The 26,446-nt window shown below is 48.0% G+C and overlaps 1 protein-coding gene across 1 annotated transcript in view; it reads right to left on the bottom strand.

Annotated features, from left to right (window-relative positions):
- Positions 1–25,097, bottom strand: part of LOC135895801 (cytochrome P450 3A8-like) — a 49,028-nt gene extending 23,931 nt beyond the window's left edge. Inside the window, exons 1-11 of the mRNA XM_065423978.2 lie at positions 24,981–25,097; positions 23,571–23,659; positions 23,302–23,447; positions 21,604–21,719; positions 21,386–21,530; positions 17,613–17,773; positions 16,274–16,365; positions 15,405–15,548; positions 15,127–15,289; positions 14,420–14,492; positions 2,313–2,403 (exon numbers count right to left, since the gene is read on the bottom strand). Of these exons, the coding sequence (XP_065280050.1) occupies positions 2,313–2,403; positions 14,420–14,492; positions 15,127–15,289; positions 15,405–15,548; positions 16,274–16,365; positions 17,613–17,773; positions 21,386–21,530; positions 21,604–21,719; positions 23,302–23,447; positions 23,571–23,659; positions 24,981–25,064 (1,304 nt within the window). The 5' untranslated portion in view covers positions 25,065–25,097. The remainder of the gene's footprint in view (positions 1–2,312; positions 2,404–14,419; positions 14,493–15,126; positions 15,290–15,404; positions 15,549–16,273; positions 16,366–17,612; positions 17,774–21,385; positions 21,531–21,603; positions 21,720–23,301; positions 23,448–23,570; positions 23,660–24,980) is intronic.
- Between the last annotated feature and the right edge of the window lie 1,349 nt (positions 25,098–26,446).

Genomic DNA, 26,446 nt, shown 5'->3' with positions numbered 1-26,446 from the left:
AAAGAAGTAAGGCGTAATGGTATATTGCACGATCCGACCTCGGCGACCCGAACCGATGAATCACTCTGCTTCCCCCGCTCTTGCTTAGGTTCCCTGGAGATACTGCATCACCCGCTTTATTGTAACTTCAGGTTATCTCCTGTTGCCTCTGTTTGCCACTTACACGTGTCCTCCTAAAACAGCAGTTGTGAAAACAAAAGAGTAAGTTGTTGGCTTTCGCTTTACAGCGAATAAACAGCAGAGCAGCTACGACGAAACAAACAAAATTCGGCAGCATGCTAAACTCCTGTAACACGTGAAGGCGAAAGCATGCTGCCCACTTGGCAATGCGCAGACTCGCATCGTCGTGTTGCTGATTTCGCAGTTCACCTTCTTCGGCTCGTTTTAGACGCTTAGCTGCGGCTTTACGCGTGCGTACAGCGGTACAGACTCTCGCCAACGACGTTTCTCTGCGACATTACAGTGCATCCATTCAGCGGGGTAAAGAAACGTATGCGGTTCTGTATGTTGTAAGGGCGATTTCAATGAATGTAAGCACTGTTGGCTTGCTATTTGTTTATTTTATCTACAAATACTGCCATCTTGCGTAAGCAAGACCTCGCAGGAATGAGGACATAAGCCTTGAAATAAAAAAAAGATAACCAAATATAATTTGGAAATTGAATAACAAATTGACCATGAGGCCATTCACGCAAGGACGCTTCAAGGTTATGCCAAAGTTCAATGGTCTGGCTTCACTTTGCTCAGCGCTTGTAGCATCTTACGGAGGTATACCTTACGGAGGTATGACCCACATCATGTTTTGCTTGCTTCGGGGGTATGAGCCGTGGCATTGCTTACAGGTGTATGAGCCATTGAGTAGATCACGCGGTTTTTTTTTTTGTACCACTCGACCAGACAGCTTTGCAGTCTCGGTCATTGACGTGCGCGGAACACTTATCAGCGACGCGTCAATCTACACTAAACATGCGAACAAAGCGGCGGAAACCGCGATAGCCTTGGCTCTTCAAGCCGCAAAAGGCCCGACGACCATTTTCTCTGACTCGCGCATGGCGGTCGGGGCTTTTTCGTCCGCTCTAGTTTCTAAACACGCAATCGGCATCGTCAACAGATCCTTTCGTATTACTACGGGCGAAGAAACTGGAGGTCATACCACAACGTGGTTGCTGGCCCACTTGAACGATATAACTAACCAAGCGGGTTGCAGCCCTAACGAGCGGGCCAACTCTTTGGCGCGTGAATTCACGAACCGCGCCCAAGCTAACGGTCCGGCCCTTCAAAGATCCTTTGCCCCTTCAAAGATCCTCTTCCCACAGGAAGAAATTCCCTTCCCCCCAGCCCAAACTGAACAGTACTCAGGCGGGTATTTTCAGGCTATTACAGACCAGATCCTACCTCACCCACAGAGCGCTTACTTGGGTAGACCCCAACATCCCGTAGTTGTGTTCCAAGTACGGTCACGCATGCTGCTCCTTCGTGCTCTGACTGTGGCCGTACAACGCGGGCTACGACCTTCAATACAAATCCAACTGGGACGTCTTGCTGAAGAGGTCGGATTTCACGAACCAGCTACGGGCCGTCCAGAGGGCCCGCGACGTGGTGGAGAGTCACCACCTCCCATTCCTGTCGTGGGCGGAGCCACCAACTTGATTGGGGAGCCTTCGGTTCCGCCCAATTAAGTTTCTCAGGACACCCCAATAAAGTTCTTGTCACTGTCACTCAACTAGACGCCGCGTTTCTCAACGTTTTATGCGGTATTCAATGAATGTATGCACTGTACACTTCGCTTTGATGCGTGCTTGTAGCCTCAACATTCCAAGACGGATAACCCATTGCATTTTTGCTTGCTTAGGGGATATGACTCATTGCTGATGATGACAATTTTTGCAACATTGGACCAGAAGACGCGTTTTTTTTTCAAGACGAACGGGGCTGTGAGCAATTTAAGGCTTTCGCCTTAAAAATTTAATTTCGGTCGCGGCGAAAAAACTCAACCGGCGACTTCTGAAACGCCAGTGGGAACCTTGCCATTTAAAGGCGCCTTCTGTCAGGGATACGATAGAGAAAGTTATGTTTAACTGAGAGGTCGATGTCCATTTTTTGAGCATGCGTTCCTATACGGATATGCATATACGCATGCACCTCGAACATACAACCATTGAATGCGCTGCTTACGTTTGTGCCCTTTCTTATGGTTTCCTTTCATCTATCCTTAATTTAATTAGCTACCCGCCGCTTGGAACGCAGCCCCCTTTGGCTGCCAAGAGGATACGTAGCATGTCACGGTTCGCAAAGTGAAAGAATTTACTCACAGATATAAGAGGACACAGACCGTCGCCGCGAAGATAATCCAATCCGGTAATCCCAGGAAGGTCGCCATGGTCAATCCGCTATTCGTGATGCCTTACTGAGCGCGCGAGAATACACAGGGGCGTTCCCAGCGCCCCACGCGCGCCGTACAGTCCGCTCGCTGTCCGGTGAAGGCGCGTCGTTGCCGCTCGCCGACGCCCGAGCTCAGAATTGGCGACGCGTTGGTTCAGCTGCGCTCGCTGCTATGTCGAGTGGCAGCGAAGGCAACCTTCGGCCGGAGAATGCGTGTGCGTTGCCTTGGGTACGAAACTCTCTCTGTATCTCTCTCTCTGGGGAGAGGAATCAGAAGGGAGGGGGAATCCCGGGTGAACGAGTGGAGCCCGTATAATGCGAAAGCCGAGTTGTCAAGGCCGTCTGCCGCCTACAGTTGAATCGGCACGTGCTTAATGTTTACGTGCCACTGGGTGAAGCACGCGCTGCACGCAACGTGTCGAAATATCCTTGATTTATACCTTCTTCTTTCCATATTGACTCATTCTCTTTTTCGACAGCCCTTACTTTCGACGGGTATCGAAGCAGGTCGAAAACACAAGCAAATACGATCGCACGAAAGAGCTGACGACAGAGACAGTGGATTTTTAAAGCCTTTCTAATAAAAAAAAGGTAGGGATGCTTTTGGGCAGTTGAAGCTATAGTATTATACCGTGGGATGTGATGTTAGGATCTCCTAGGACAGGACAGACGTTTGTTATAAGGCAAGTCTTCATTTTTCTAGAGCAACCTATAGCGTGGTCCAAAAGGAAATAGTGTGATAAAATTGTGTACAAATGAAGTCTTACTGTAGCCCTCACCTATGTACATCTGTAGTATGTGGTTAACACACTGACATTCTTTTCGCTTCTCATTTCCTTTGTTAAATTACCAGAATTTTTTTTTCCTATTTCGCGCTTACCTATATCGCATGTCTCATGGAAGATTCGTAGCAATTATTGAACACAAAGAACCATGAATTAGGATACAAGTTTTTCAGTAAAACTTTAGTCACTGTGGCAAACGTCAAGATCTCTCTGATAATCACTAATAGTGAATTAAATAACTAAAATTCGCAAATTGGCTGTTTTATTGACTGTGCGTAATACGGTAGCTGTATATCAAGTAAGCCTTCAGTGCATGCGGAAAGCATATACAATACATTCTGGAGAGATCCTGCGTCTAATAGCCGTTACTAGAAATAATGCGGGGCGAAATTCATTTTGTTGTTCCCGTCAACGAATCTTTCACCGATATATTACGCAGCGAGGCGTAATACCAAACGAAACCTAAGTCTGGATTTCGCTGCGCGTCTTCTACACGTACTTTTAAAGACTAATGCTAGACACAGGATTTCTATAAGGTCTATCCGTTTTGTGCATTGGGTAACTTCACTTTTGCAATGGTGACAAGCCTTTAAAAAAGCGGAAATAGAGAATATAAACAGCGAATTTGAGTTCATTATTTCCATTCATATATTATCACCATGAATATCATAAGTTCCGCCGCTGAGAGTTATGCATTGCTGTAAAAACTTAGTTCCTGCTGTGCACGGTGCTTAATCGTGTAATTAACATTTTTCAGCGCTTTCATCGCGATTCGTTAGGACTCGAGTGAACCCGTCGTGGTGGCGTATATATAGTTCCTTGACACTGCCCTGCTAAGCCCGAAGGCGCGGGATCAAATCCCGGCCGCGGCGGCCCCATTTCGGTGGGGTCGATTTGTGTGCCCGTTAAGGAACCCCAGGTGGTCAAATCAATTCCGAGTCTCCGACTACGGTCGTGCCACATAACCATATCGTAGATTTGGTGCGTGAAACGCCAAATTTTTTTCCTTTCTTTTTTTCACTCGAGTGACAAAGTCCTGGAGGTCCTGTAGCGTATCTTACTTAGCGTATCTAGAGTATTATTTTTTTCTGCAAGAAACTTCCTGTTAACTAGACAATCTCCTATATACCGAGCAATAAAAACAGCGCTAAACGACAGGACGAGTGAAGGGACACAGACAACGGCGTGTCCCTTCACTCGTCCTGTCGTTTAGCGCTGTTTTTATTGCTCGGAATCATGAACCAACCAGCCCAAATGCGTACCCTTTTCCTATATACCGTTTCGCCCGACAGAACATATTTACTGGAGAGCCAGATCAACTTATCTTTGCTGTGCATTGATGTCCTAATGTGTATGTCTGCAAGGTCCGCCTCGTCTAATGACCCCTGCGGTAAGCATCGCGTTGGGCGGTCAAGCATCCAGGCCTCTTGATTACATACAGGGAGAAATAATGCGATATGTGCAGGATGGTGGGTAAGCGAAGTGGGTAAGCCTTGTGGTGGTTCACCTCAGTAAAGTCTAGCTAGCGTCTCATTTGGCTGTGTTGGCAAGAGAAAAAGAAAATGCAAAAAACATGGCAAACAGCGAAACGATGCCATTTCATGCACTTGACAAACAGCGTATCAGCGTGTGGTCTGTCGAAGGAGCACGGAGGAGATTAAATAAAAGTGCGTCAGAATATCGCATGAAGAGGAACATAGAGCAAAGCTTGGGCGAAATTTCTCTTGTTGTAAGAGTGCGCAGATTTATGTTCATTGTTCATTGTCGTCTTTACTATGAAGTTTGGAATGGAACTATGCACAGCACTTGCTGAATTTGATATGACTTCTGAGCGATGATTTGATGTCTCGTTATCTGTTTGAATTCCTTTTCTGTACAGCACCCACTGGTCCCTCCTTCCTTTTTTCTTCCTTAGTTTAGCTTATGTTTTGATATTTTGATATGGCTACATATTTCTGTTTGTTAGAGTGGCATTGTTTTGAGCGAGATCTTGGCGCGTTTAGGCGCGGCCAGCTACTCAACAAATAGTAAGCAAACTGAAATCAGAATATGTGCTGAAAGACACTCTTTGTGGTCAGAGATCGCGAACGGCAACGTTTTGTGCATCAGTGCCGGAAGCCAGAGAAGATAACCGGATAGTAAGCCACAAAATACAAACATGTTTAGTTGTATAATTAAAGGAATGTGCTGAGAATTATTCGAGAATACGTATGGAATTTCGCAGTTTTGCAGACGAGTTTACAAAGACCGAATACACTTACTTAGATAATGTACGTACTTCGGATCATTTGTCCTGTAACCTTTTATCTTGGAAACTTGCCTACACGAAAATCAGTGCGAGCCGCAATGAAGTCGCTGGTGCGTTATTTAAGAGATACTGAACTGTGTGACGAGTTGTGACGGCGCACTGTGTTACGTGGACTGTACTAGTGGGACGTTAACAGCTTTGCAGACTGTGCGACAGAGACAATTCTGTATGGTTTTTTTTTCTCTCTAATCTTTCACACCCCTTTCCCCTTCCTCGGTGCAGGGCAGCCAAATGGAGATATCCTTTCGGTTAACCTCCTTAACATTCCATTGCCTCTCTCTCTCTGTCTCTCTCTCAGCGCCTCAGTTTTACGTCATGTAGCTTTAGCGGGTGGTGGCCAATTCTGGGAGCCGAATTTCTATTGCCGCTTCCAATTAAATGGAGTTGCTCAAAACTAACTGCATTCAATGTCTGCATTTGATTCCTCCGTCCAGCACGTACGCCTGCAGCTTCACTTCTAACATTCTCGCTTCATCGTCTATGCCTTTCCCACTCAAGGCATCAATGAATAAAATTTCTTATTTGATGCTCCACCAGCAAGTTAAGATTCGAAACTGGTAGTCATGGCCACAAAATGTAAGGCACTGACGATCGAATGTGTATGGTAAATGCAAGTGATGCGTGCACTCCATATAGTGCAAGCGCACTAGAGTGCGATGGGTAGGGGGAATGACTGTACCATTGATAAAAAGCTGTAGAAAGCGGGGAGGTTGGTGGGGGACGCAAATGAAATTTATTGTTCTCTCAATAGCGCTCGTCACCATGAGCAGTCGCAAGTTGTGCAAGACACTAATACAAACCACGCATCCTTGAGACACCTTTGTTATTGTTTTATTTTCCCGGCCAACCGACCGTATCCACGCTCCTTTCGCAGAAATAACAGGGACACGGCGTATTGTCATTTTCTCACCTCTCATTTTTCAGCGTGTTTCACGCGAAACAAGCAAGCGCATTAGCAAGCGCTCAAATTTTGTGGGCATTCCTTTCTTTCCATTCCTTTCACCATTGTTCATCAACTCTCGCGCATTGGTATAGCACCCCTGTTGCAGAATTCGGCGATGACTTGGCGAAACAATTGATAAGAACTTGATTTAATCTATGGAAAACAATCGTCGCTAGTGCTTGACCTTAGCATATTGAGGGCGCAGAAGAAGTGGAATATCTAGGGCGTGCATCAAGGCACACTACAGGAATACCTCGAAACGCTCAGAACGCCCCTTATCTAGTGGGGACGTACTTTGCTTGTACCTCATTCAGAGAGCGTTGTCCGAGCTCCTCTGTGTCGAGACAACGTTAGGATTTACCCAGGCGGATCTAGGTATTACGAATATTACGAATATGGCGTTCATGTAATAAAACCATGGCCCGCTAATTTATGGTAGTGTAAACATTGTCCAAAATCGACACGTATAGGCTCGACCGGAAGAAATATGGGAAGAAGTCAGCCTTGGGCTCACCCCCTTAGCATGCTCCGTTACATTGGTTGACGTGGAAAAGTGGGGGTGGAATAAACGGCGTTGTTTAAAATCCAAATAAAAAATAAGATCTTCACTGTACACTGTTCAGCGATTCAAACGCGATACTCGGAGCGCATGGCTGTCAGCGCTTTATTCGCAACCCGTTTCCTCTTTGCACCGTGAAAGCGAGAGCCTTTGCGACGAATTTTCACTCTATTCAACCGCCGAGCGATCCGCCAGCGCTCACCGGCGGTGCGAAACGCTTACCGCCATCCGCTCAGAGTATCACGTTTCATTCGCTGAGCCCTGTACTTTTCAATTGACAGTGTTTGATGCTACTACAGAAGCTAAAGACCCCGTAAGCCGGTGGCTCTCCTCGCGACTGAGAAATGCGTCTAGCCTTCAGTTAAAATGTTGCTCACGTCCTCTGTACTACCGCTTACGCTTCAATGAAACCATGTGCTGAAGCAGGCACGAGCGCACTGGGCTGCAAGGTCCTTTCTAGGTTGTTTACCCTTCGTGCGTTTCACCGTCAGCGTTGTCTGAAGGATGTGTCCTTGACGGCTTTGACAGCGTGGCACTAGTGCAGCCTGCAGCCTATAATGCGAGATATCCTCGTGACATTAAGCGAGCGGACGCATAACGATGTGCCCACTAATGGTGTCTCGACAAGAGGGTCTATAATGGAGAGTGCGACGTGCGTGCATACAGTGGAATGACTTGGTCATATGTCGGGGAACGTCCTGTTTATTCACATGGTGTGCTCTTAAGGTTCCGTCGGTAAATGTCATAGTGACATACCCGTTGAAAAACCTTGTACCGCTAAATTAACCTTCGTTGTTGGTACACGGCTTTCAAACCTCTTTCTTTTTTTCTGACTCACACTTATCAGGGCATCATGCTTAAAGATATCTCTAGAGAGCTTCGTCTTGTTTAACAACATTCCTTAGCTTGGGCTCCATAGCTGTTGAGCGATCACGGCGTATTAAGCACGAAACAGAACATGACAGACAAACTTATTGCGATTACTGTTGCTGCGTTACTATACCAACTTAACGAACAAAGACGTAGAGTACAACAAAGATCAAAGTGAATCTCGTTTGACCGTTCCGCGCACTGGTCACATAGAATGAACTATGGCCGACTCGGTGAGCATCAAACTTGCGACCGACACCCATCTTCGCCTAATACAAGAAAATATCCTACCAAGACGATATCCTCGATGTCGGATAAGTGCTCCAAAAAACGCATCCTCCAGTGTTTTCTTAGGCTAAACTCAAGTTGGAAGTCGTTTTTGGTTGTTGATTGTTTGTTCTGTTCGTTTGATGATTCTTTATTTGCATTAAATATATCTTTCATTCGCTGTTTATTTGTTTTACTCATGTCTAGAACACTTAACTAGGAAGTAGCTTTCAATTCCTGTAATATTGCTACGGCACAATATGTGCGATCACGAAAGGCCAGCAGTGTGAAGACGACGACGACGATTTAGAAGCTAGCGCGGGCTGTTGCCTCTTGGCCCAGCGCAGCGTATTTTCCTTGTAAATATATTTGTACATAGCTTGTCGTCTGCGTCTTCCTACGTAACATATTTGGTGGAGGTGGACGTTCCCTGTACCTCGTCACGGAGCTTCGCAGTGGACGGTCCGTCGAGCCTACCTTCATGGCTCCCGGCGACGCCAACCCGACTCCACCGGCTCTGACACCTGCTGCCACTTCGACGACCTACATCACCCTCTCCGCTCCCCGTGATCCTGGCGTATTCTCGGCAAAAGATGGGGAAGACGTCGAGGACTGGATCAGCCTTTACGAACACGCCAGCCGCAATAACCGGTGGGACCCAACTATCATGCTCGCCAACGTCGTCTTTTACCTCGGTGGCACACCTCGAGTTTGGTATCGGACGCACGAAGATGAGCTGACCAGTTGGGATTCGCTTAAGCAAAAGCTTCGAGACTTGTTCGGCAACCTCTACGGTCACCAACTTGCCGCGCAGAAGGCGCTTTCCAGTCGTGTGCAGACGTCAACGGAGCCCTATGTCACGTACATTCAGGACGTCTTGGCTCTGTGCCGCAAAGTTGACGCACACATGAGTGAGTCCGACAAGGTCTCCCACATCCTCAAAGGCATTGCCGATGACGCCTTCAACTTGCTCGTTTGCAACAACGTAGCCACGGTGGATGCTGTTATAAAAGAGTGCCGCCGCCTGGAACTCGCCAAAAGCCGACGTATTGACCAGCAGTTTGCCCGTCTGCCCAACACCCCAGCGACATCTTCCTGTGCCGACGCTCCTCGTCCCAACAACACTGCCGATGTTACCAGGATCGTCCGGCGTGAGATCGAGGCCGCCTATCCGGCTGCCTTCGACTCCAGTCCCACCCCCACATCTGCAGTCACGGTCTCACTGATCCAGGCAGTTGTCCGCCAGGAGTTTGAAAACATGGGTCTTCACACCATCTGCTCGGCCCATCGCCCTGATACCCGCCCGGCTTCTTCGATTTCGCCCCGTCCCGCATCTTCTTACCCACCACGTTTCCGCAACCCATCTGAATGGCGCACTGCTGACGACAAGCCTATTTGTTTCCACTGCCATCGCATCGGGCACATTTCTCGGCACTGTCGTAGTCGCTGGAGTTCCCCGATCCGGTCTACTTCTACTGCCTACTCTCGCCCCTCAGGTGGCCCTTCTCGTCCCTATGCCGCACGCTCCGATAATGCCGCCACTGATTCTCCTGCAACGAACCGCCCCTATTCTCGTTCGCCTTCGCCCCAGCGACGACAATCTCGCTCTCCCCAGCCCCGTCGCTCCTATTCGCCGACTCCCTTCGGACGCCGCTCCCAGCCGGAAAACTAGACGATGCAGCGCCTCGAGGTGACGCTGCATTGCCCCCTACGCCGCCAAATCCTCTACTGACTTTGCCCACTCATCTGAACCTTCTTGACGCGCAAGTCGACGGTGTTTCTGTGTCTGCTCTCATAGACACTGGGGCGCATTTGTCCGTAATGAGTGCTGACCTTCGTAACCGGCTCAGGAAAATTATCACGCCCGCCACGACGCCTGTTGTCCGTGTCGCCGATGGCGGAACAGCCCCCGTCATTGGTATGTGTACCGCCCGCGTCTCCTTCGCCGATCGCTCAACAATCGTGCTATTCACAGTCATCGCCCACTGTCCCCACGACATCATCCTCGGCTTAGACTTCCTCTCCGCACATTCTGCTCTCATCGATTGTTCCGCCAGTACTCTCCGCCTTGACCTGCCTGTTCTGGATCCTGCTGAACCACACCCCAGTCGCCTCAGTTCCGCCGACTTCGTTCGCTTGCCACCTTCGGCACTGACCTACGTTGACCTAGTGTCATCCCCACCAGTCCCCGACGGTCACTACATCGCGGCTCCTATGCCAGACGTCCTCCTTACACACGGGATCACAGTACCCCATACAGTTTTATCTATTACGGCGAATTGCGTCTGCCTGCCAGTGGTCAACTTTGGCTTGACGACACAAGTGCTGCCACGTGGGATGTCTTTGGCCCAGCTTTGTTCATTCGAGGATCACTCAGTAGCATCCATTGCAGTAGACGACACTTCATCCGATACTCCTCTCCCATCGCAGTCGACAAATTATACCATCGCTGACTTCCGGAAAATGATTGCCCCCGACTTGCCCTCCGAGCACGCTCGTGAACTCTACCGCGTTCTGTTTTCCTACCACGATATTTTTGACTTTAACGATCGTCCTTTAGCCCTAACTACAGCTGTCAAACATCGCATTAATACCGGCGATGCCCCTCCTATTCATCGCCGCCCGTATCGAGTGTCACCAGCTGAGCGTCAAGTTATTCACGCAGAAGTTCGCAAAATGCTTGCCAAGAACATTATTGAACCGTCATGTAGTCCTTGGGCGTCACCGGTTGTGCTGGTAAAAAAGAAGGATGGCTCATGGCGCTTTTGCGTGGATTATCGGCACCTTAACAGGGTTACCAAAAAGGACGTGTATCCCCTACCTCGGATTGATGACGCCCTTGACTGCCTCCACGGTGCTCGCTATTTTTCCTCTATTGACCTTCGCTCCGGCTATTGGCAGATTGCCGTGGACGATCTCGACCGTGAGAAGACTGCCTTTGTAACACCCGACGGTCTTTATCAATTCAAGGTGATGCCGTTCGGCCTATGTAACGCTCCTGCTACTTTTGAACGCATGATGGACTCCCTTCTTCACGGTTTCAAATGGTCCACGTGCTTGTGCTACTTGGACGACGTTATCGTATTCTCCCCAACGTTCGCTACGCACCTCGAGCGCCTCTCAGCAATCCTGGACGTTTTTCGGCGAGCCGGTCTGCAACTCAACGCATCGAAGTGCCAATTCGGCCGTCGCCAGATTACCGTCCTTGGACATCTCGTTGACGCGAACGGAGTGCAACCGGACCCAGGCAAGATCCATGCTGTTACGCACTTCCCTGTTCCGAAGTGTGTCAAGGATGTGCGCAGCTTCATCGGCCTTTGTTCGTACTTCCGCCGTTTCGTGAGGAATTTCGCCGCCATAGCACGACCACTAACCGACCTTTTGAAAAAAGACGCTCCTTTCCAGTGGGGCGATAACGAGGCCTTTGCATTCTCTCATCTAATCGACATTCTCACAACGCCTCCCGTTCTGGCCCATTTCGATCCTTCTGCGCCTACCGAAGTCCGTACTGATGCCAGCGGTCACGGAATTGGAGCAGTAGTGGCACAACGCCAGCGTGGCCACGACCGTGTTATCGCTTACGCCAGCAGGCTCCTCTCACCCGCGGAGCGCAACTATTCCATCACTGAGCGTGAGTGTCTGGCCCTAGTTTGGGCGGTTGCGAAATTCCGCCCATACTTATATGGCCGATCCTTTTCCGTTGTCACAGACCATCACGCGCTTTGTTGGTTATGCTCATTGAAAGACCCTTCAGGAAGACTTGGTCGCTGGGCCTTACGCCTCCAAGAATATTCGTTCTCTGTCACCTACAAATCTGGCCGACTACACAAGGACGCTGACTGCCTGTCTCGCTACCCGGTTGACGAGCCTGACGACGCCGACAGTAGTACCGCCGACGGCATTTTCTCTGTGTCTGCCTTCGCTAACATCGCCGATGAGCAGTACCGAGACCTATCGCTGCGAGCACTCATCGAGCGTCTGCGCTCTACACCTACCGACGCATCCGTTCGCCGATATGTCCTCCAGGGCGGCATTCTGTACCGAAGGAGCTTCCTCCCTGATGGCCCTGATCTTCTTCTTGTCGTGCCAAAACATCTACGACGGACTGTGCTCTTTGAGATGCATGACGCACCCACTGCAGGACATCTTGGGGTAACCCGCACGTACGACCGCGTCCGCCGCCGCTTCTATTGGCCTGGTCTCGCTCGCTCCGTTCGACGCTATGTTGCTGCCTGTGATCCCTGCCAGCGTCGGAAGACACCTCAGGTGCTACCTGCCGGTCATCTCCAGCCGATCACCGTCCCTGTGGAACCGTTCTTTCGTGTTGGATTAGACCTGCTCGGTCCCTTTCCTACGTCATCCTCTGGGAACAAATGGGTAGCCGTCGCGACTGATTACGCCACCCGATACGCTATCACTCGGGCTCTCCCTACCAGCTGCGCCACTGACGTCGCGGACTTTCTCTTGCGTGACATTATCTTGCTTCATGGCGCCCCGCGACAGCTGCTTACTGACCGTGGTCGAAACTTCCTCTCGAAAGTTATCGCTGACATTGTGCGTTCCTGCTCCATTCAACACAAACTGACTACTTCATACCATCCTCAAACCAATGGCCTGACAGAGCGGTTAAACCGTACTCTTACCGATATGCTGGCCAAGTACGTTTCCAAGGACCACCACGACTGGGACATTGCCCTTCCTTACGTAACATTTGCGTACAATTCTTCCCGGCACGACACCGCCGGATTTTCTCCCTTTTATCTACTGTACGGTCGCGAACCTACCTTGCCCCTAGACACGGCACTTCCTCCTGCTGCGGTCTCAACAAGCGAGTATGCGCGCGACGCCATCGCCCTCGCCGACCATGCACGCCAGCTTGCCCGTCCTCGACTTACGGCCTCACAGACCACTCAGCAGTGTCAGTACAACGCCCGCCATCGTGACGTACAGTTTTCACCTGGTGCGCTCGTGCTCCTGTGGTCGCCCTCTCGTCACGTCGGACTTTCAGAGAAGCTTCTTTCGCGATACACAGGGCCCTACCGCGTGCTGCGCCAGGTGACGCCTGTGACTTACGAAATTGCTCCTGTGGGCTCAAGCTCGTCCTCTCCTGTGGCATCTAGTGATGTCGTACACGTCAGTAGGCTCAAGGCCTACTACACTGCTTCCGAGTCCGATCTTTAGTCGCTCCGGGACGGCGCTTTTGCAGCCGGGGGTAGTGCTACGGCACAATATGTGCGATCACGAAAGGCCAGCAGTGTGAAGACGACGACGACGATTTAGAAGCTAGCGCGGGCTGTTGCCTCTTGGCCCAGCGCAGCGTATTTTCCTTGTAAATATATTTGTACATAGCTTGTCGTCTGCGTCTTCCTACGTAACAATATAAGCATGTTGTACTTGTTTTTGCTATAATTCGCGTGCCAATATAGAGTATGGTTAGCGCAAAAATTAAGGCGCTAAGTTTTCCTTGCCTAGAGAATTAATTTTCGCTCACACAGCTTCATTATAAAAGAATAAAAAGGCTATGTTTAGTTCCATGAAATAGAATTACTTATGTAATCGTGAGAACTAAGAATAATAATGACGGCCTGTACAAAGAAACGTACCAACGTACGAATACGGCCAATACTCGATAAAGGCAACGTGGTTTTCTCACTCTGCTCAGGAAGATGACTCTTACGTACGTTGTAAGGCTAGTGCATAACCTATAAAAGAACAGATTTTTGAAACATGTTTTGTTTATAATTTTTCGTTCAAGGTTGGTACAAATGCACGAGGTGTGGTATGGTTGGCAATCACGAGGTATGGTATGAACACTGCTTCCATGTTATGTGAATGACTCTTTACAACGAATTACAACAGGCGCACGACACCATTCTTATATTTATTACGCATTGGACACATCTTCGTACGGTGTCGTTCGTCTTAACAAAGCGCATACATCCAGGAGGGGCAAAAGACAAACATTCGGAGGAGAGACGTGCAGTTTAGCCAGTGCATTCTCCGGCTGGCTGTCCTGCACTCGATTAAGGGGTGGGGTATGTAAAGGCATTGAAAGTTACGAGATGGAGAGGAAGAGGTAAAGAATAAAACTGAAGGTTCGCCCGAAAGCTCCGACACGTGCGACAGATCTTCTAAGAATGTCTCTGTGTTGGCCGGATGTCATCAAGTTGCTGAACTCGAAGTCGCTGTGCATCTGTAAAGCTGTAAATGTCCGTCTTTTACTATACAATTAGACGGAGCCGTTCGCACAGTCAGCTTCACCCAGTCCTCAAAATATAAGCGACTTCGCTAGGAAAATCGCTAGCCCCTTTTCCGTATTCCTAATGTGATGTCTTTGGCTGTCAGGACGCTGAATCCGTTCTGGAATTGCAGGGGCACCTGAAATAAGAAACAGAATAACATTAGCCCTTACTTTTCCAAAAACGTTCCCTTGCTCAGGAGCGGCAACACAGAAATGACAAAACTGAAATGTCCCGAAGTGCAACATCATTTCGCACTCCTATACGCTAATTTGTATATTCATGGTAACAGGGTGCTACGATGCGCAGAAACGTACTCATACGTAATGAACAAATTGCGACCTGCAATGCAACTTGGCGTTTGAGTAATTGTGCATGTTTCACCAGTGTCTTAGGTCTATTCTTTGTAAACTTCCATGATGCATAGCTAGGCTGCGAATGGCGAGCCACTTGAGCGGGACAGCATTCATAGCGCCGTATGGATGGCGTGCCGCCTGTGGCTCCCCGGCTCGAATCCTTCCTCGCCATTCCCTTACCAGATGTCCCAGGTTTACCAGACGTATGGCGACGCGTTTCAGAGTCTGCCGCGCTTGATAAATAGCGCTCGGTCGGAGCAATCGGCGGCCGCTTCTGCTTGGCAATAGGTCCGCCTGCAGCAAGCAATGCTCCTCCTCTGTCTGTTATACTTCGCTGTGATGCGTGCGTACTCGTCAGAGCCGCTCATATACCGCAACGCACTAGATGCCAGAGTTGGCGCAAACACTCGAACTCACTTTTGTCTTTTCCGTCCGAACCACCTTCACGTTTCGGATGGTGTGCAGGATAGACAGCTTCACGGCTTGCAGGGCGAACCGCATGCCGATGCAGTTGCGAGGCCCTGCTCCAAACGGCAGGTACGTGTACGGTTGTATGGAGTCGACATTCTCGTCACTGAACCTGCACGAAATTGGCCAGTCGTATTACTCTCGTCAACTAAAAAAATGCAAACACATGACGCCATTGGTAACTAGCACAGCTGCGCTGCTCAAAGGTTGTCGTTTTCTCTGTTTACCTTTCTGGATCAAACTTCGCAGGATTGGGAAAGTACTGCGGGTCGTAGTGCATGGAGTAGACGGGGACGGCCACCAACTCGCCCTTCTTCACCTTCACTCCTGTATCTCCGAGAACGTAGTCTTCATACGGTGATCGCTCAATACTGAAAATAAGTGCGCAAAAAAGACTTGATTGGTAAGTCCGATGGACGCTAACAACCCGGCTTTATTATAATTATTTGTCTAATTGGTTGCGCGGCTTCTATTTGAAAACAGGGCTTCGGTTGGTAACGAAAAATTGCACATTAAAGAGACACTAAAGAGAAGAAATAATTTGTGCTTTGCCAGCATACCACATTTCTACACTACCCAAAGGCGACTTCTACAGTAAGATATTTAGTAAGCCAGTGAAGACGCCAGAACGAAAGGCACGTGGCAACGCCTTCTTGAAGTTCCCGCAAAAACCTACCGTGGCGGCGTCTCTGTAAGCCTAGTTGATTCTTCTTGTTCATTTTTAGATATACTGCACTTTATTCTAAAAAAGCCGAAGACAGAACTTAGCATGTTAGGACTTTTACTGAGCCACAAGGGCCCAAACATGGTAATATACTTTGAAATCTGCGACTTCACACTGACGTACCAGTGCAGGTGTTTTGGCGCGAAATTCAAGACATGTATGTTTCCCCTTCATTTTCTCCTCTAATAATTGGCGCATTTCCACGAAATTATAGAAAATACTGTTTTACAGAAATACATAATTAGCCTAAACTGATTTGTTGTTTTTCTTTAGTGTCCCTTTAAAGGCACCCATTTCACATTCTTCCTGCCGTTGGCACATTACCTACAGAAAATTTGGTCTGCACTGAGAAAGTTTAACGAATGGTCTTACCGCGTCGCTGGAGGATACATTCGAAGAGACTCGGAGACAACGCAGTCTAGGTACTTGAGTTTTGTGACAACATCCAAGCTCGGGTGTTCTCCCTGGATACAACACAGAGCAGAACGGCATGTCTTTAAAGCCAAGCCAGAGACACTGTCACTTTGAAATTTTCCTAATCTCCTTGTCAAATCTTTAGCGTTGCACTTACGCGGATGTCGAAAACATTTACTTCAGTATTGTAGATATACTAGCCTACAGCTAAGGGCGCGTCCTGTAATGGCTTCGTTTTCCGCTCGCTTTGATATTGAATGCCACTGTCATGTTCCTCTTTATACTGTATACCACTCTGAACAAGCCGTGTAGCTAACATCGCAATAAAACCTCGACGCTTAAACAATTGTCTTATCACAATTTTCTCGCTTGGTGAATGGTGTGACAGCTACATGAGCGATACACCCAATGGCTCTAAACGCTCTCCGTAGCTTAGCTACAATAAATGCACCTAATATTATCTAAATAGCTACACTACAACACTCCTAGGCGTAACGCTTTGTCTTCCTCTAACATAGCCCCTTATCTAAGCACTTTACTCTGTTCGCACATCGTATTAGTATTACATAATGCGCTTTAGACTGGTGCATACAGCTTCAGATATTTTTCTTTTTTTTTTCCTGGCTGGTTATCCTGACAGCCGCTCAGGTTAAACAATGGACTACACGCAGCGCTCTTATAGAGCATTCGCATAAGCTGCTGCCATTTCCAACTTTTCCCATTGTGAACGAGTTTTAAAAAGCGGGGGACGCTGCGGTATCGTCTTTAATGGGAATTCTTCACGAAAACTTCCTTAACTTCAAAAGCGTAAAACGCAAAACTTTGTATCCGGTATCTCAGTCCCTACGTTACGGATGTCATTCAAGCTGAACGTAAATATAGAGAATGAACTATACTCCTGTCCCGAAGTTATGACCGAAGTTGTCCCATTTAGAATAGAAACGTGAGTTTTAGTATGTTTGATCGATTCGTTCACTGAGTTAAGCGATTCGAAGTAACATATGGGATACGAGAGAGTCCGCAATAGGAAGGTAAGGGTAGCTTGCACCACCTGCGCATTGCCAACGTGTTCCTAAATCTAAGAGCACATGTGTCCTTGCATTCCGCACACATCAGCCGGTAACAAAACCCACGACCTGCACAAGGCATCATTTGTGCTTTGATTGTCATACAGCTAGCGAAAAACTCCCGACTTTATGGTATTTCAGCTATTGTATAATAATCCATTGGCGATGTCAGTACGCGAAAGCGTTAGTATGCCCGATTCAGTAAAAAATAAACAACTCCGACTGCGTACGTGAACCTTGAAACACTCGTCGACTTCCTCTCTCAGCTTCTCCTGCACGTCAGGGTGAATCGCAAGCAGGTACAGCGTGAACGAGATCACTGTTGAGGTTGTGTCCTGGCCAGCGAGGAAGAACAGTACGCACTGCGCCATGGACTCGTCCTCAGTCAGGGCTGCAGGCAAACATTTACATCGACAGTGTCAGAAAAATAGTATCGCGATTAACCAGAATTAAATAAATAATGAGCCATTGCACTCTGCGCAGGTGGATAACTAGTGAAGCTGTTCAGCACACAGCATAGAGGTGGCACAGAATTCTGAACAAAGGTACGAAAGCATTCGATGTCTTGATCGGTGGTCATTGTAATAAAAGGCAAGCGCACACATTCTCATATCACCACAATCTGGTGCACCGGCGGTAGCGAAGGGCAAGTGGAAAGCACCATGCAAGAGGTGGTAGACGTCACGGAGCAGTACCTGCTAACTCCCGGATTCAGATGCTCCCCGACCAAATCTGATCTTCTGCTTTATATAATAGAAGGCGGCAGACCCAAGAGCTGGAAACTGGTCTCGGAAAGTGACATTCACCTGTTCACTCGGAGCGGTGACCCGATACCCAGGGTCGACAACATCAGAGTCCTGGGTATGTTCATCGAATCAGGTGGCGGCAACGGCACTGCGTTGCGCAAGATCTTTGCGAAGACCGGCAATGCTTTTCGCCTCGTGTGAAGGGTCACGAACAGACATCGTGGCCTCGAGGAAGACGACCTGCTTCGGCTCATCAACGCCTTTGTGTTGTGTCACTTCACCTACATGGTGGCCATGCACAACTGGCTCCGAGCCTAGCGGGAAGAGCTGAATGCCCTCATTCGAAAATTCGTCAAGAGAGCCCTCGGGCTGCCCGTCACAACGCACACTGAGGACCTCCTTCGGCTCGGCATTCACAACACCATGGAGGAGATAGCCGAGGCTCAGGAACGGGCCCAGCTAACTCGGCTGTTGACCACGCCGGTCGGCAGGCGTATCCTCGAGGAGATCAGACTCGCACCCACCAAGAACTTGGCTGAAAACACCCAAATCCCCAGCGAAATAGGGGAGAAGATCGTGGTCGCCCCTTTGCCCCGCAACGTTCATTCTGTTCACAATGCAGGTCGTCGGAAGGCAAAAGCATTGAATATACTGAAGCAAATAAACTAGGACAAGATCGAAGCAAGCTTCGTTGACACAGTTGCATACCGAGACGGCAAAGCTTTTCCGCTTTTCGTCGTAGACATGCTGGGCAAAGTCATCAACTGTGCTTCCGTCCGGACGACGAACCCCGAGGTGACCGAGCAAGTGGCCATTGCACTCGCCATGCAAGACGGTCGGAGAGAAAGGGTGTATAGCGATTCGAAAGTGGCCGTCAGGGCATTCCAAAAAGACCACGTATATCCCGGCAGGTAATTCAAATTCTGAAAGGCGCCTAACATGGCGGCACCTCCATACACTCCATCCTTTGGTTCCCTGTCCACGTCGGGGCGAGTGAGGGGTTCCTCTGAACCTCAGCGAGTCTGCCCACGAGGCTGCGCGTGGCTTTACCGACCGCGCTGCCCTCGGATAGGGCGACTCTCTCCCCCCACACAGAGACGCGCCTGTCACGCACAATGAACTTACTAAATTATTTTACTGAGAGAGAAGGGTTTTCCCGCCACCTCACTCCAAGCTAAGCAGGCCGCAGGCGGTCACACTCAGACTCTTTCAAACGAACTCCTACCCAAATCCGGCGTCCTTTAACAGCATATATCCCGAGATTTATCCGAATTGTTCTTGCGTAGCCTGATGTGAGGTTGCTACTTTGCCTCATATGCTCTGTGAGTGTGGGCCACTGGGTCCGAAGTTCACCAAGGAAGGGTGAGACGCGCTCCTGCGAGATGCCGTCTTTGAGGACCAAATCCTGGCCATCCAGCGCGCCCGGGATCGGGCCGGCAGGCTATACCTGTCAGTCCCGTCGGGTGATCAGCCGGGTGCGCGTTTTATCGCGTTTTGCTGGACCCAATAAAAGTTTATTCACTCACTCACTCGTGTCACCTCTGTTATTATTATATGAATTCCATCATATTCGCGTATAGTCCGGATTGTCGAGGAGCAACGCTCCTATGAAGAGCGACGGCAGGAACAAAAACGATAATGCGATCGTCGCCAGTGGGCGGCAAGCACCACCGATGAAGATAGTCCAGAAAACGACAAGCTCATGCGGGACGTCGCTCTTCGTAGGCACGCTGCTTCTCGGGAGCCCAGACAACACGCGGCTTCCCCATTACGACGACGGAAGATAAGTGAAATTCAAAATGGAAAACGGCAGCTTGTCTTTCTGGTTTTTCATATGCATTTGCGCCGACGACGGGACCACCGCCCGAAGGATCCAGAGGAAACTAGACATGCGTGACGTTTCGACGGCACCGCCTCTACGAACGTAGACATGGCCGTCGCGGTGGGCCTTTTGGGCTAAGATACAATCGTCGCATGTGGCATCCAGGTGAAGGGAAAACGTTCCCCTGTCGTTCTCGCCTGACATCGAGTAAGAAGACTTCAATAAACAAACAAAAATATACACAGAAACACGTACACACAGGCTTGCCTGGAATGAAGGAAAGTTACAAATAAGACGCAAAGTTATTTTGATTGCGTGGAAAATGTAAACAATATTTTCCAAAACCTCTGTTCTTATCCTTGTGCCATTTTTTGGGTCCCAGGTGTGACAAGGGTAGTTGAAGAGCACGTTACAGGTTCTGGGGCCTACTACCCGGAGTCCACAGGTCTATGTGACATTGCGCTTGGAAACTTTCTGCACTATCACCAGAATCAGCCCAGATTCTTGTTGACGCAGAGCAAAATTACATGGAACCCTAGTCATAACCAGCTTCGCTGTAAAACTAATTACACGTACGGTTTATCGCGCAGGAGTTGTCGACGGATCTTCACCGTGCTCCTTGACTCTATATAACTCTAAGGTGGACCACTTTGTTTTTGCCTGAATGAAACTGCTGCTTGCGAGGTTACCGCTTTCTGTTCTGTTCATAGTGCAGAGCAAGTGCTGTTTCCAAATTCTTAAATACCAGAATTCTAAAAGCATGCAAATATTAAAATATAGCTGTCATTTAATTCTTTAAAGTAAATGCATTTAATGGTCCCCGAGAATCGTGAAGCATAATGCAATATTCCCACGCACACACCAGACTCCGTTATAGATAAAATTTATTTTTTGCCAGGTTAAAATAAATGGTCCAAGTTTTGTGCTTCGCTTCTTTACAATACAGTGTATTCCGTCTCTGCTGATAAAAATAAGTTAGGCCCCAGTGGACGCCGTCAAAATCTCTGACGTCGTGGCGAATTTGCGCGGGAGCTTCAAGTCCGTGTCACGATCCATCTTCAAATTTTGCGTAATTTCTGGGTCATCAAGCTCCGCCTCGCGGTAAATGTGGCGTATTTATAATTGTATAAATGTTAATTTGCTAGTACAGATCAACTTATTTGGTTCTTTAGCCCCCTTTAATGTCAGGTACTCAATGCGTGGTAGTACTGGGTTGAACAATACAGACGCGAAAACCTTGAAGCTAGGCGTGTCAATCACGCGCTCCAAACGAATCATGCAAACCTATATCTTTACTGGTGGTCGCTTTTGCTTCTCATGCAATCCTGCACTGACCTTTTCTCTTGCAATGGCCACAGTCTTTTTATTTGCGCAAGACCCCATATTAAGAAGGCGCGTTGTTTTCATCAGTTCAAACAAATTAAAATCGTCTTACTCTTATTCGACGAAAACGAAGTATCTGGCTTGACATCTGAGCCAAGGTTGAAGAGCTGGTTGTCCCTCTCAGTGGTATTTTCTGCTGTAGACCCAAGTTTTCCTTCTTGAGCATCCATCATAAGTTGCAAAAAGTCTTCGTGGCGCTAGTGGGCAGAAAGGATGTAGCTGACAAGCATGAAACAACTGCTTTGTAAACACCGAGGAAATGTCACTTACGGATTGATTGTCCTGTCGGGCCTTAATGATGTTCTGACATATCTGCTTGAAGTACAGAAAGATGTCTGCGTTGAATGGTCGAAGTTTTAGGATCTTTGCAATGGCTGGAAATACGACTGAAATGGAGGTATAAGCATTCTGGGTTACTATATACATTAGGGATATCTATATCTGATCCGAGAAAGGAACAAAAGAAGAAACGTATACGGACAGCACTACAGAGTCAAAGGCGCTCGCACAAGCCGTCTGCTAAAGAACTCTATCAGCTGGAAAACTTTCACATTCTTCTTTTCTTTCTTTTTTCAATGCAACAACCTGTGCATTCCCACCACAAAGGACTACGCGATAGCCACTCATCCTGCCTCGGAAGTGAGCCCCTTCAAACTGTAGCACATAAAGCGTACGCTTTGATAATGACCTTGCTAAACCGAACTCGTGTGCACTACTTAAGCCATCTTGCTCATTACCTCATTGTGCTACATCCGCGAAACAGTGGCGACTTTGACAATGTGAGGAAGTGGGCGCCATTGTGAAATTCAGCAAGAAGAATAAGGAGAACTAACACACTCCTTTTTTTTTACCACAACATAAAACCAACAGACTTGTTGAAGCCCAGGAAATATTGGGGAAAATTAATCGTTCCTTTAATCTTAAGGCTAGAAAAATTAAGGAAAATGGAAATGAAGGTGGAATGAAGTTTTTTGTTGTTGTTGTTGTTCCTCATTGATCGCTCATTCTGTATCAGGGAATGTACGCGTATCCCAGTGTGTTACGTATATGTGATATTTTAAGCATTACCCTTCCTGTAATGACTCCGAGAATGGCGGCGTCATTATAAAAGAAAGAATTAGATAAAATATTACCAGGGAAAGCCAAATACGCATATTCCGAAATGCCAGTGTAGTGTCCTATCGGCTACGACTGTTCCGCCGTCCACTTTCTTCTGTATTTGTGCATGTGTGCTTTAGATCAAGCCCCGGAAGTGTCAGTCAGTGCCACTCAAGGACATGGAAGCGGATGTGGCACTTCCTTTCGCTTAGAGGCCCCCGCTATGAAATGAGATAGAAAAGTCAGGAGACCCTGATTTGTTTCGTGTTTTGTTTGTGTGAGCTTGCCTTTGGTTTATTTACCAGCTGCCCACTACTAAAGTTTAAGTTCTACATGACACTTACGACGGAAATAATATTCCCCATCCGCCACTACGGTCACCAGTAGCGCTGCGGCCAACACTCCCAGGACTGGATTTAGCATACAGACACAAATACTTAAGAAAGTGGACGGAGAGGCAGTCGTCACCGTAGCTCACTTTGTAGAGCCCTGCACGCCTATGGGCACGATGTAGGCTAGCCTTCCACTGGTGGCAATTAAGTCGTCATTTTGACTACTGTCATCTCTCGCTTCCGTTCTATTTCTACATTTCAATTAAAAGAGCAGTTCATTTCACCAATTCTTGCCTGCGACTCATTGTCTGGTGCCTTCGCGTCGTGGTTGAGTTCAATAACTTTACAGAGTCTTGAGCACAGCAGCTGTACCCTATCTTGAAACTTGCTCAACAAGATACGCAATGACGCGGCTATTTCGAGGCATTAAAGCTGTTTATTGCATTTTGAAAATTTTATGACATATTCGTAAGTCAAATTCTCGCCAGTCAAAAGTATGCGCGACACAAGCACGGCGTCTTTGTAGCACAAAACTCACAGAACAAGAAAAGGCGAGGTGTGATGCGTCCAGAGAAGGCCTGCCTTGATCTGGTCACGAATTCGTTGGTCTGGTCAGAGTGAGAGTCCAGCCTTGTTGCGAAAGCGCACCTCGCAATGACATCCAAGGTGTAGTGACCAAAGAACCTACGCAGCAGAAATAATAAACGGATTCTTAACGCCCGACTTAAAATTGCAGAAAGAGATGCGCGTGCTGGACACGGGCTCCAGTAATTTTTTTCTCTTCACTGAGAGCCTGAGGGCACTTACTGTTTGACATCGATGTCTTCTCTATTAGACGCCGCCTTTTTCAGGTGTTCTGCGGTCATAACCGCGCAGTCCTCGATTAACGAGTTCATCTGCGTTCGTGATAGATACGAAATATAAGGTCTCCATCCAGAAGAAAGTCGCCCTGAGGCGAATAAAGCGCTTGTACGAATTACATTCGAAGCAGTTAAGAGTGTACGTATGTGCAAAAAAATTTTGTTCGCGAATGTGTTTAGTTCTTGCGAGTCTTCTTCAGTTACTTCTTAAGTTTACAGCCAAGAAAGACCTTAGATTCCAAGTAGTAAACGTGCACAAGAAGGTCCTTTACAAGAGCTGTCGTACTCTCTGTGCAGTTCCTTGTCAAGTTCTTGTATGATTAGTTTGTTAGGCTTCTGCAATTTAAACATTTTGCTATTATCACTAAAATGCCGTTATAAGTTAACTTGTAAAACAAGTTAGCCTCTCCGACTATATGCAGCATATACGTGGCGCTGGCCTCACGGTATAATTCAAGCGGGTCAAAAGCTTTAGCGCTGATTGCAGCAGTTGTAACGAATGTATATGTGTCCCGCATTTTGCTTGCCTTTCTGTGGTGACTGAACAGACGGAATCATGACGAACACATGTCAAAAAAGACATTATGGGGTTTTACATGCCAAAACCACGTTCTCATTATGAGGCATACTCTACATTACCATATTTAAAAAAAGCAAGTGAATGAAACTATAAAAAAGCACTTTTGTCAACTGTATACCACCACCATATTTTTTTTAAATTTCATAGGCTGCCATCTTTGCCTCAGTTTGGTTGACACATCCAGCAAATTAAGGTTTCTGAAGAATACCACATGATGCACTCAAGTGCGTCACGTACAATGGTTTCTGTGTATTTCTCCCTTCAAAGTAGGATTTTGTACCATGTTTTGATAGCGTTAACGAAGGCCTGCTTCTCTGTTAGGGGCCGTCTTAATTTTCGTTCAAGTTATGACGGAGCGAGCGAAGGAGACAGCTTCGCGAACACCATAGCGAACACAACTCAGGATCGACGTCATAAACGATGCAACCTATTTTGTGGTTCAGACAAGATGACGACTGAGCTGATTGCTTCGAAACTCGCTGAGAAGGCCGCCTGCGCACAAAAGACATAGCCGTGCTATCTCATGCGCTGCATGTAACATGCACTGTATTTTCCACAGGTTAGAGGTCACGCGAGAGGGCTTTAAGTCGCAGAGACGTCTTGCAAGTGCATTCCATTACGTTCTATAGAAACTGTCATCTTATATAGCATTCACAGGAAGCTGTCGTCAATGCTGGCCAGAATAGGAGTACACGCTTGCGGTGTCAGTTCAGACGACGTCGTCATAGAACCACGGCGTGCGCAATGTCACGACACGAGAGAGACAACACCAATCACCTTTCGCAGCTTTCCAGTCGAGAATGCTGGACTCGCAGCTGGTCGAATCTTCCTCCACTGTTCAACAGGAGCGATGCTCATCATGTTGTCCAGCAGAGGGTCGTAAAACTTGAACAGCTGGAATAGAAAAAAAAACTGACCTTCTTGCCATCTACAGTTAAAATCGATGGTGCGACACCTTCTCTACAAAAGTGAGTACGTTCACACTGAAGTGAATTCGATGCCTTTTGATAAATTCCTGTATTCCCGCTGAATTTTATCTCATGAAAATGGAAATGTACAGTGAGCGCAATTCTTACCTGTTTCCCGTTCCTCCCCAACCCCCTATGTTTCCCTCAGCTCGGGCAGCACCAATAGCAATGTCCTGCCTATTTCGCCATTCTTGCGTTGTCTTCTTTCTGCTTTGCAATTGTCAGGGCTCTCACGATGCAACTTCGAAGAATTGCCCACATGTGAAAAATGAGGCGAAAGTCTTGAGGCAAATGGTCAGGGATGGTTCCTCGCACAGGGAGGCTGCGCTAAGGTGCGACGTCGACGTTCACGTCGCCGGAGATCTAGGCAAACCACTGCTATTGCTAAGGATGCACCGCGTCCACTGACAGTCCAGAAACTTCCGCATACAACTAGCAATAGCAGCAATGACATTCCTCAGCAGAAAGTCTCCAATATCATTGCCTCAAGCGACGAGTGGCCGCCATTGCCACGGCTAGATCCACCAGCGGAGCGACAAGATGTAGTACGCTCGCCGAATCACGCTTCACCTTCTGGCAACCAAGACAACGACAAACAAGTTGTCACCATGATAAGGGCCCTTATGAACACGCTACGAGCACTACTGACTGCCATACACACTCCGGCAGCTCGAGGCGCACTTCAAATACTGGATGCCCTGTATCCGGTACTTTCCGGTCTTGAGAAGTACCATGGCTGCTCCTCTACATTCGTTCCTTAAAGAGGTCAAAGAAGCGTCTATCTTCCAATGGAATGTCAGAGGCATTAAATCGCGCATTTCGGACTTTCGTCCGTTTGTTTTTAAGAACAAATTTCCAATAATTGTCATTTGTGAGCCAAACGTTGAGAGCGCCATCCGCCTATCAGGATATGAAGCTTTCATGTCTGCCACCTGTACCGACCGCAGCAAAGTCATCGTTTATATCAGATGCGATTTCACATATGTTTTACACCCAGTGGCACCTGATGACAACAATCAATATGTGTGCTTGACTATAAAATGCAAGAACGTCGCACTCACGCTCATAGGTGCCTACATTTCACCTTCGAGTCGATTTGACAGCTCAAGACTAGATGGAATTTTAACAGCGACACCTGGACCATGGGTTATTACCGGCGACTTCAATGCGCATCATCCGCTATGGGGAAGCTTAAAGATGGACTGTCGAGGAAGACGTGTACTATCCTTCGCGTCGGACCATGAGCTCTGCTGCCTAAATGATGGCAGTCCCACC

The sequence above is a fragment of the Dermacentor albipictus genome, chromosome 4 (assembly GCF_038994185.2).
Source record: "Dermacentor albipictus isolate Rhodes 1998 colony chromosome 4, USDA_Dalb.pri_finalv2, whole genome shotgun sequence".
In the NCBI taxonomy this organism is placed as follows: Eukaryota; Metazoa; Arthropoda; class Arachnida; order Ixodida; family Ixodidae; genus Dermacentor; species Dermacentor albipictus.
Note: the sequence above shows the minus strand (reverse complement) of the source record. Positions and strands in the feature narration are given on the sequence as shown.